The 11,680-nt window shown below is 31.4% G+C and overlaps 1 protein-coding gene across 1 annotated transcript; it reads right to left on the bottom strand.

Moving 5' to 3' along the window:
- Positions 1 to 321: 321 nt before the first annotated feature.
- LOC110024954 (clathrin interactor EPSIN 2-like) lies at positions 322 to 9,894 on the bottom strand (the record flags this gene model as incomplete). Its single annotated transcript, XM_020725158.1, is given in 10 exon segments — positions 322 to 497; positions 835 to 897; positions 1,631 to 1,804; positions 1,913 to 2,058; positions 2,155 to 2,238; positions 2,915 to 2,993; positions 3,344 to 3,423; positions 4,977 to 5,028; positions 8,964 to 9,053; positions 9,597 to 9,894. Coding segments are annotated over 9 exon segments (892 nt in total), but the record flags the coding sequence as incomplete, so codon positions are not given.
- Between the last annotated feature and the right edge of the window lie 1,786 nt (positions 9,895 to 11,680).

Raw genomic sequence — 11,680 nt, 5'->3', positions numbered from 1 at the left:
GGCACAATAAAAAAAAAAAAAAAAAAGTTATCAGACAATTGAGTGGTATGGATGACATAATCCGACAACAGAATTTCGCCGAGGAAAGTGTCCCTCATTATTTAAATGAGATCATTTTATAAAAATATTAAATTACTCCCAGACTATTTTAACGAGGGCTAAATAAGTTCGCAGATGAACTATTTTAACACATATTAAAAGAGTCCGGCAATTAAATTGATACTTTTATAAACGTTGAGATTGAAATGAGCCCCCGCAAAGAATCGGGGACCATTTTAATACTGGTTCTGAAATTTGGCCCAAAGAGACAACTGTTAATACCTGATACAGACCCTCGAGGATCAAACTCATCTAAAGAAGCAACTTCCTTTTCATGAGCTTGAGCAGATTCACTAGCAACACTTTCTGGAGCTTGGTTTGTACCGCTTGAAGAAGTTTCTTTGAGTCCTGAAGGTGAAGATGCTTTTTGCATTGATGCCATCTCAGCAATTCTGCCCCTAAATTGGGCATATAAAATATCATAAAAATTAGCTATAATCACAAATGAATGTCGGGGAATTTACATACATGACACCCAATTCCTATGCATTTACATAGCTAACACTTAAACTTTACTTCTTAAATTTATACCACCAAAACTTTGATATAGCATAAAAAAATGCCATCATTTTGATTTTTAAAAGGTGAAGTATGCCTTTTCACGCATAGGTAATCTGGCATTTATGTCAAAATTGAAGTTCAAGTGTTAGCTACGAAAATACAAAGGAATTGTGTGGTATGTAAATCTTCCAAAAATGTTTTACCATCTACCAACAAATAAGGAACTCGTCATACTTATTCTGAACAGTAGACCAGGAATCATTGGTGGCAACTTCGTAACTCGGGGATGTATCAATTCTGTGTAAAATATGCACTATGAAATTATCAATTTATAGGTTAATTATTGTAAATTCTACTATACCAAAGTTAAGAATTCAGTCCCAAAAAGAATTGATAGAGCTTCTATAACTTCAAAGCCAACCTTTCATCATGCAAAATCTCACATATCTGCCACTATCATTCAAGGAATTAAATATAGCTGAGTTATATTTAAACATTGAAACCCTAGGGAATAATATACTAACTACTACGGCTGAAACTAGTGTTTCAAGAGATTTTTTTTTATAAAATAAAAGGCAAGAAGGCATGATATCATTTTATACATTTCAAAACAAAATTTTTTATTTTTTTTGGAGGAAATTTTACATTAAAAGATGCCTGTTGCTGTTTTGGAAAACTGCAAAATAGCTCATTAAAAGGCTTGGGGAGCTAATAAGGTAAGAAAGGATGGATTACAAAAAAAAATAGGGCATTTACATACATACCACCCAATTCTTATGTATTTACATATCTAAAACCTAAACTTTAATTTTTACATGTATACCGCCCAAATCATTCATAGCACATCAAAAATAAACAAATTTAAATTTAAAAAAGTGGAATAAACCTTTTCATGCATATTTAAGATGGCATGTATGTAAAAATTGAAGTTTAGGTACTAGATATGTAAATACAAAATAATTGAAAGTTATGTATGTAAATCTTTCAAAAATTTAATAGCTGATCCTTGGATTAAAGAAATTTAAAATACCTGGTTGAATGACGATCATAATCATCAAAAGAATTATTTGTATATCCATCAACACTTTGACACTTTGACCTGTACGTGCTAGCAACATTAGCACGAACTTTGTAGTTATCATCCTCCCTATTTCCACCTTCATCAATGAAGCGGGCGCTTGAAGACAAAGGAGGCAGAGAAACCCTAACATTGGAAAACTTATGATTATTAAATAAACAATTCACTGCATTAACATCGTAGAGAGTTTAAATATCACATTTAATGCACATATTGTGTTGCACTATAACCCACTTTGCCTTGTAAGACTGAGCTTTATGTCGAACTTCATAGAGTCGTTTCTTATCATTTACAAGTGCAACAAGAATCTGAGCTTTCCTTCTAACATTGCTCCCTTGGTCCCTCCCATTAGAATCAGTATAAAGGAAGTCCGATAATGTCTGTCCTCAAGCATGTTTAGCAGTCTTTTAACATTACTTGAAAATTTGTAATTGCATTTAAGAAGAAAATTATTAATATTTTAAAACATGTCTTACCGAAATTTGATAAGCGCGTTCCCTGACATCATCAATCACTCGTTCGGACCCATAAATGACCAAGTATTCAAGGACAATCAATGCCTACGACAAAACAAACTGATCAACAAGTCAGCATTTTTATATCAGATTGAAACACTAGAGAGTAGAATCTCTCACAATTAGGGGTGTTAAATCGGGTGCAAGTCAGTTTCAGATTTGACCCTAAATTGTCATAACTCAAAACTGTTTAACTCAAAACCAGCACAAGTATTAAATAGGTCAAAAAGTTCAAACCCACCTTCAACCAACTAGTTCGAACCTGACGCATATAACCATTTAACATAAAGCATAACAATTATTTGGGTCAAATTCGAGTTCATCTTGGGTCTATTTCAAGTTAGCTGATTGATTTTGAGTTTATTTTAGGTTAGGGGGTCATTTCAGAGTTGGCATGTCATCCCAAACCATTAGAATTCATACTCCAAACTCGATCCAAAATATATTTAGGTCAACCCGAGCCCAAATTTTTTAGTCAAGTTTGAGTCGACTGAGCTTGTTGGTTCAAGTTTTTACACCCCTACCCATTGTAGAGCGTCAGGTCACATCCTACTAAACCATACTATGACTAAGCCCTTAAAATACAAACAACAGTATATTCCAAAAAAAAAAAAAAAACACGGACAACAGTATGATGCCCTCATCAACGCAAAGTAAAAGGCACAAGGAACAAAATATTTTGACTGGAACCCCTAAGCCAAAAAAAGAGTTCATATAGCACCTTGTAAACATGACGCCAATTTTTTCCAGTGTCTTGTATCCTCTTCCAGAGCACAGCCATGATAAGTTGGTAGTCATTACTGCACCAGTTGCTTGATATGTTAAAAACATGCAGCGAAATAGAATTTTAAAACATAGAAAAAAAAGACAAGGGGAATTTACATACACACCATCCAATTCCTACATATTTACATATCTAGCACCTAAACTTTATTTCTTACATATATAACACCCAAATCTTTCATATCACATAAAAAAACCATCATTTTCATTTTTAACATTTTTAAAAAAATGAAATACACAAAAAATGAAATACACCTTTTCATGCATAGGCAAGGTGATTTGTATGAAAAAATTAAAGTTTAGGCAATAGGTATGTAAATACATAGGAATTGAGTGGTATTTATGTAAATCTTCCAATTAAGCTCACTAGTTGCAGGAAGCTTGTGCAATTTCTGCCATAAGTGGTCCACGAGTACCCCACGGTTCATTGCTTGTAGCATCAAGGGTCTGAGTCCCATAATCCATTTCATTAATGTAAATTAGAAAACTTCATCAAGTGGGTAAATTAATCCATCAGAACTTTGTAAATTAAAAGTTTCTTTAACCATTACTTAATTGCTTCTTTGTATTTTGTTTTGCAAAAAAAAAATGCCATTGCTTCTCTACGCTTATCTTAGTTACAGTTTGGGGCTGAGTGTGAAATAATGCTTTTAATAGTAACATATTTCTTTCCAAAAATATTTGGTTCAAGTTCCCCATCTCCATAACAAATCATTGTGATCTTCATTTTGTTACAAGTTTATAATAGTCATACGAAAAAGCAAATAGGTGGAGATTCATGTAACAAGCATTAATTGTATTTTTCAATTATAGGTCAGAAGAATGGGTAAGGTTGAACATGAACATAGAACCGTATTATATAGTTTTCTTTCTATAATTTCCATCGTGGAACAAAAATGTTCCTATAAATTCTTGTATATAAAGAAAACCTAATTAATAGATACAAAACTTCTTTAAATAAGTACTAAACTAGAAAGTACTAAAAAGTTTTATTTTTTTTATTTTTATATGTTAGGATTGTTCGTAAAAATTATGGCAAAATAAATAGTTTATTTCTCCATAGCAAATAATACAACTACGGACACATAAAATAAAGTATAAACGCCTAGAATTTGAGAGGTATGCAATTATCCCAATTTCTACAACTTGAAAGGTAGGAAATCTCTCCCAAATCCTAAACCTAAGACTCAAGACAATCTTTTGTATAACTCTAATCCCAAACATATTAGCCCTATTTATAATAAAACCAAAATAAATGACAAAAGAATAAATTGCTTGTAGGCTAAAAAAAACAAATTTGCTCTTAGGTGTCGCTCTAACATTATTCCCCTCCCAAAAAGACACCTTATACTAAATCAACATACATGACAAAAGACTAAATTGCTTATAAGCTAACTAAAAGATAAATTTGCCTTTAAGTACCTATCTAATATTATATTAGAAAGTTGAAGAATAAATTTCAGATGAACATTAGAAGCTAAAGTTTAGATTTTAAAGCCAAATATCATTTATTTGGAGACTATATAATGAGGCACTGCAGCCAGTTGATTTTCAATGGCACATAAAAAATGTAATAGAGTGAGTCTAGAGAAGAAAATGTAAGAACAATAAAACAATTTTACAATGCACCCACTATTGACATATGAGATATCAACATTAAACAAGTAATTTTACAGAGATGTGGGAGTAATATGCATATAGTTTTTCTATTGTCAATACCTAAGACGTATATTTTCTAAAATTTTGATAAAAGTATAGATTTCTCTGAAAGCTCTCCAGACACATCTCATTTGACTATAGAAAAATTTGCTAGTAAAGATCATTATAAGCCTATAATTTTCTGCTACATTTGGTATAGAAAAAGGTAAAGAAACAAGTAAAATGAAAATTATAGCATGATCTGCGAGGATTAAAAAAAAAACTTTCCATTTTCTGCTATCAATTAAAAATGTTTTCTGATGAAAAGAACCAACAATAATTTTAAGGTGATATTTGATTACCTTCTGCTCTATGGTAGGAACTTTCAGAAACTTCTTGTTGACCTCCCGCTTACTGGAAAATATAGAGAACATTATAAGGCTGGATTTGACCTTTACAGGTCATTATATTCTAAGCAGAGAAATATGAAGAACCCCGTCAAGGTTATTTACCACCGCTATAGGTCCTTAATGTTAGAGAATGTAATACAAAAAAATATGATTTAAAAAAAAAATTGTTTAAAAACAGAAGGGATAATTTTTTAAACAAATTTACCACCGCTACAGCCCCTTCATATTAAAGAATGTAATACTAAAAATATGATTTCAAATTAAAATTTAAATAAATTAAAAGACTATTTTAAAAACAGAAGAGAGAATTTTTTAAACGAATGCAAACAACAACGTAATTAGGAAAGTAAGGATGAATTTGCCATCCCCCACCCAATAGACAGCTTAAGTGGCAAAGTCACCCATCCAACGGGTCCCTTTGTCATTTTCCCTTTTCCTTGTTTTAACTTCTTGGTTAGACACAAAATCATTGGATCTGGTATGTCATGTAATTTTTAAATAAAAAATTTTAAAGATATGTAGAGTGGTCCTATCCATTTAAATTCTCTCAACAATCCAGATGTGTTCCCCCAATCCATTCATCGTTGTCATGTATCATTCAACAAAAAATTGCACCTGCATGAAATGTTCTCATGTAATTTTATCTTTAACTCTACATAATGCTGTCATAGCTATCAGAATTACATTAATGGTTCAAACGTGTCATTTTCTTCTGTTTAGCATTATAATGCATTCATTCACAACAACAAACCTTTATCTCACTAAGTGGGTGGATTGCCTACATGAATCATTTTCTCCAATGTCTTACTGAGTGTCATATTTTCATTTAATTCAAATATATTAAGATCAATTTTATACAACATCCCAAGTCTTTTCAGGTCTACCTCTACCTTTCTTAACATAAGTTGAATGTAAAACATCTGCTCTCCGAACAGGATCAATAGTGATCGACGTTTAATGCGCCCAAACCATCTAAAACAGCTCTCTATAATCATGTTTGTCGCCGGAGCTACACAACACCTTTCACAAGTATACTTGTTTTGCATTTTTCCTATTAGTGTAAAGCCACTTATCTAACTAAGCATTCACATCTCAACAACACTTCATTTAGTTTTATGCTTCTCTTTTATAGGCCAACAATCTGCGTCATAAAGCATTGCAAGTCTCACCACCATCTCAAAAACTTTTCATTTCTAGTCTAAGCGGTACTTTTCTATCAAACAATTGACTCGATGCATTCCTCCACTTCAACCAACCAATTTGAATTCTACTAATAACATCCCCATCTATATCACCATCACTTTGAAAAGTAGACCCGAGAAATCGAAAACATTCACTCATTTCAATGATTTGATCACCCAGTTTTACAACTCCGCCACTGGATCTACTATTATTAAAATTACATTCCATGTATTAAGTTTTAGATGTACTCAAACGAGGCATTTAGACTCTAAAATTGACCACCATAATTCAAGTTTTTCCTGAACACTTTCTCTAATCTTATCTACAAGAAGGATATCATCAGAGAAAACCATACAACAGGATACATTCTTCTGTAAATGTTCATTAAAAGCATCAAAAACTAAAGCAAAAATATATGGACTTAAGGTCGATCCTTGATGTAATCCAACTCAAATAGGAAAATACTTTATCAATCCTCTTTCTGTTCAAACACAAGTAACAACTCTAGTATCATATCTTCAACGACTTGAATATAATTCATTGCAACGTCTTTCTTTTCTAGAAGTCTCCAAAGAACTTCTCTTGGAACCTTATAATAAACTTTTTTTTCTAAATCAATAAAGATCATATATATAGATATTTCTTACTCTGTTTGTACTTCTCCATCAAACCTCTCAATAAATGTATAGCTTCTATAATAGACTTGTTCGGCATAAATCCAAACTGATTTTGAGAATTCTTTGTATCAAGTTTTAACTTACGGTCAATTACTCTGTTCCATAATTTTAATACATGACACATTAAGTTAATTTTTCTATAATTTGCACACTCTTGTGCATTCCCTTTGTTCTTAAGAAAAAAGACCAAAGTACGCTTCCTCTACTCCTCAAACGTCTTTTTAGTTTTTAAAATAATATTAATAAGTTTTGTAAGAAATATTATGATGCTTCATTCCAAAAGAATAGTTTACGTAAGCATAATAGTCCATTTAGCTGTCAATCCCTCGTTAATGCAGAAGTTATTCGCAACTAAAGTAATGAAGAAAGTCAAATCTATCTCGGATCCTATTGCATCATGATTGAATATATGCATACAATGGATGGCATTAGCCAATTATAAGTTAAAATTCGCAATGCAAGAGTTATTCACAGGACCCTCGTTAATGCAGGAGTTATTCGCAACTGAAGTAATGAAGAAAGTCAAATCTATCTCAAATCCTATTGCATCATGATTGAATATATGCATACAATGGATGACATTAGCCAATTATAAGTTAAAATTAGTAAGTATGATCATCCTCTTCTAAAAAAAGCTCTTTGTAAAATATAATTCTCTCTTATACTTTCGTCATCAATCAACGTTGGCCTAAGCCCATTATAGCGTTACATCATGGAACTGAAATAGAGGCCAACATCCATGCAACACCACTTGATTCATTTTATTAATAGTGTCCTCTAATTGTTACACAGACTACACTAACATGAAACCACTTGCTAGCTTAAAGATCAAACAAGACTCAAGACTCCACTAAAAGAAATCGGTAGCATTTCTAAGATACATATATGGGGCATTTACATACACGCCACACAATTCTTATGTATTTATAAATCTAACACATGAAGTTTGATATTTACATTTATGCCAATTTAGTGCTATTAAATTATGCATAAAAAGGTGCATTTCACTTTTAATGCGTTGTTAAAGATTCGAGAATTATCAGTTTATTAAAGTTTAGATGTCACTTTTAATGCGTTGTTAAAGATTCGAGAATTATCAGTTTATTAAAGTTTAGATGTTAGGTATATAAATTCATAAGAATTGTGTGGTACAGATGTAAATTTCCATATATATATATATATATATATATATATATAGATAGATAGAGAGAGAGCGCCATTACATGATGTTGATTACCGGTAGCTAAAATTAACACAATGACACTTGGAGTATGTCTGTGTTAACACCTGTTTTAATGGGAATGTATTTACAACTCTGCATCGTTTTCAAAAATTTGCATGCCATGCAAACAAATAGGGCTGTTGTAAATAATTAGTTTTCAATTTTAGATCACAAGAAACTGTTCCAACAAATGGAAGATTAACTTATAAAATCCTCAGATGTTAACATTCAGTTACTTGCATCCTTTTTACCATCTAGCATGTAGGGCAAAAGTTATCAATGGTTTTTTCAAAAATGAATTTGATCAAGTATTTTTTTTCACGAAAATTTACATATGTAACACACAATATTTACATATTTTCATATCTCATACCTAAACTTTCATATTTGAATTCATGGTTGGTTTATTAAATCTAAATTTAACATGAACCAAAGGCAAAATTCGAACCCTAAAACCGAAATTTCATAAATACATAGAACTAGCATTTTTTTATGTTTGGCTGGATTTAGTAAATGAAAATATGACACTAAATAGGACGCAATGGAGAAAAAGAATTCATGTAGCCGACCCCACTTAGTGGGATAATGATTTTGTTGTTGTTGCTGTTGTTGTTGGCTGGATTTAGTAAACCTAATGGATAAATCCTCTTAAAAAGTGGTAATACTGCTATTTCTAATGCGATATCAAAGATTTTAGTGCTATGTGTGTAAATATTAAAGTTTAGGAGTGAGATATGTAAATACATAAGAACTGCGTGCTATGTATGTAAATGCCCATTTTTTAATGGAATACCGCACTAAAAAAGACAAATTGCATAGCAATTACCAAATTGTGTGTAATGTATGAAATGTTCTTACAGCTCTCTAACAGTTTGGTCTAAGGCTTTCTTCATCATTCCTGGATCAATAGATTCTCGCCAGATTGCTAGAAGCTTTAATGCTGCTCGGCTGGCCAAAAGAATTCAACTCTCAAGATTACTATTGACAATAAAATAAGTATAAGTCGGGAAAAGAATTAATAACAGAACTTCTGCAATATTATTAACTAGAACAATTGTAAAATCAGTAGAAACAGTTAAAGAAAAAATCAATTTACGAATTTTTACAAAACAAGGCACTTTAGAAACATGAAATCAAAGAGGACAGAATGCACTGCTGTTTAGATGCATCAATCAAACTGTTGTAAATAATGCGATCTAATTCTCTTTTCAACAATCTCAAAATCGCATCTAATCACATTATTCTCAGTCTCGAATAAAATAAATAAGTAATTAAGAATCATAATAATGACAATGAAGTTACGGAGCGATTATCCCGCACGTCAGCCAAAAATAATAAAAAAAAACAACAAAAACCCTCCAAAAATGCCGCATTATCAGAAAACAAGAATGCAATGAACAATTGAACATCCCGCAACGGACGATGAGAGTTTACTGTCGGAGCAACAAGAATCCGAAACGAAAGAATAAGCACTCCATCCGATCAACTCACCGCGAGAACGCAGATGAATCGAAACCACTCGATCATACGCAAACTGGTGATCCGGCATAAGATTGGTGGCCGATACGGACAGGATCGGTTAGGGAAGATGATGATGGAAGATAGGATTAGATGGGAGAGACGAAGAGGAGAAGGGAAACCAGAGATCTCGACATGCTGTTCTCACGAATCAATGGCGGAAGAGAGGTGCGGTTTGGTTTCCGGAACGCAGTTAAAAGAAGGAAGGGGCAATTACATTAAAAAATATTACATTTCGAAATTGGCTCCTCTTCCAAATGGCTTCGGCTCGAAAATTCTATTCATATATTCGTGTTTGGCTCCGGTTCGAAATTAGCTCATTATATATCAAATTATTATAATAATTATATTTTAATAAAATTAAAATAATAATTTCTTAAAAAATTTTATTTGTATAAAAATTAATTAATTACAATTTATAATATTTAATTTTTCTGAATATTTATTATATTTATTTATTTATTTATTTATTTTCAAGTCAATTCGAGTCTAACACGAGCAAACAAATTTTGTTCTTGTTTGGCTCGTTTACATTTCGAGCTTAAAAATTTATTTAGGTTCAGCTCTTTAGGCTTAACGAACGAGTTGAACACGAGTTGCTTAACAAGTCGAGCTTGAGTTGTTCGCAAACAACGAGCCAAATTGATAGCTCTACTTGTCATGTGACAAGTGGGTCTGAGTTTTTTTGAGTGGGGTCCACTTGCCACGTGACACACTTCTACTGGACTCCAGACTCCGGACTCAAATTTTGAGTCTTGAGCGGGGATATAATATTTTTTTCAATCTAAAACTTGGTATTTACAAATAAGCCCCCATTTTTGTTCATTTTACAAATTCTCACTCAAATATCAAATATTATGGTACAATATCTTTCATTTATATCAAATTTTAATATCTAAATACATCTATTTATGCTCTGATTGTGACAGCTGCAACTTATTTAAAAATACTGCTAAAAAATAATCTGTTGTTTAAAAAAATTACGTGCCATTATTATTGTTATTATTTTAAAAAAGTCTGCCTTCACCTAAAAAACTATCTCCACAACTAGAAAGATCCGGTGTTAAAATGTTGTTTTCAGCGGTCTGAAAAAGTAATTTTTTGGAAAAACTGTCAAAATTCAGTTTTTCCCCAAATAAGTAGAACGCATCTTTGTAAATATCAATATTTCGGATAATCTTTATGTAATTCTCCAAAAAAAAATTAATAAAATGGTTACATAGTACACAATTTTTATGTTTATATACATGCCACGCCTAAAATTTCATAGTTACTCATATAAAATTTATATGAATAATACCATTAAAAAAAGTAATTACATTAATAGCACATGAAATATTATTATTTATAAAATTAGCACTCATAATTACCCATTTTTATAAATTCTCAGCCCATATTTTTCATTTAAGCCGATAGTTTGATAATGACACACTTAAATGAACCATTTCAATAATTAAAAAAATTAATATGGGTGCTAGTTTTATAAATAATAAAGTTACAAGTGTTAATCATATGATTATTAAAAAAAAATAGATATATAGCATAAAAATTTAATTTTAAATTATGAAATTTATCTTGAGAAAATTTTACAGAATTTGTATTTTTTTTTATAAATGTAATTCTAACTTTTAGTTATTAGTGCATTATCATGCTCAAAATCATGAATTCATAATGGTGGGAAATTATTGCTTCCGACCGTCGTATGCTCCGATGACCGTTCGGATGGGTCGTCATACGATACACAGCGGCCAGACCATTAGGGCTGTCAAAAAAGCTAGTTGTTCGCGTAGAGTTCGTGTTCGGCTTGTCAGGGAGTTCGCGTTCAATTCGTTCGATAAACAAACGAGACAAACACAAACACTTTTTTTTTCATTTGGTTTGTTAAATGAACCAAATACAACCAGAGATGCATTTGTTCGTGTTCGAATCATTATTGTTTGAAATAAAAATTAATTTAATATAATTATATATAAAAAATTATAATACTTTAAAACTAATTATACACTTTAAAAAATTTATCATTCTAAAAAAAAAGAAATCCTACAAATTATAATATA

This window comes from Phalaenopsis equestris, unplaced genomic scaffold (genome assembly GCF_001263595.1).
Source record: "Phalaenopsis equestris unplaced genomic scaffold, ASM126359v1 Scaffold000282, whole genome shotgun sequence".
Lineage (NCBI taxonomy): Eukaryota > Viridiplantae > Streptophyta > Magnoliopsida > Asparagales > Orchidaceae > Phalaenopsis > Phalaenopsis equestris.
This window is presented reverse-complemented; position numbering and strand designations above follow the sequence as displayed.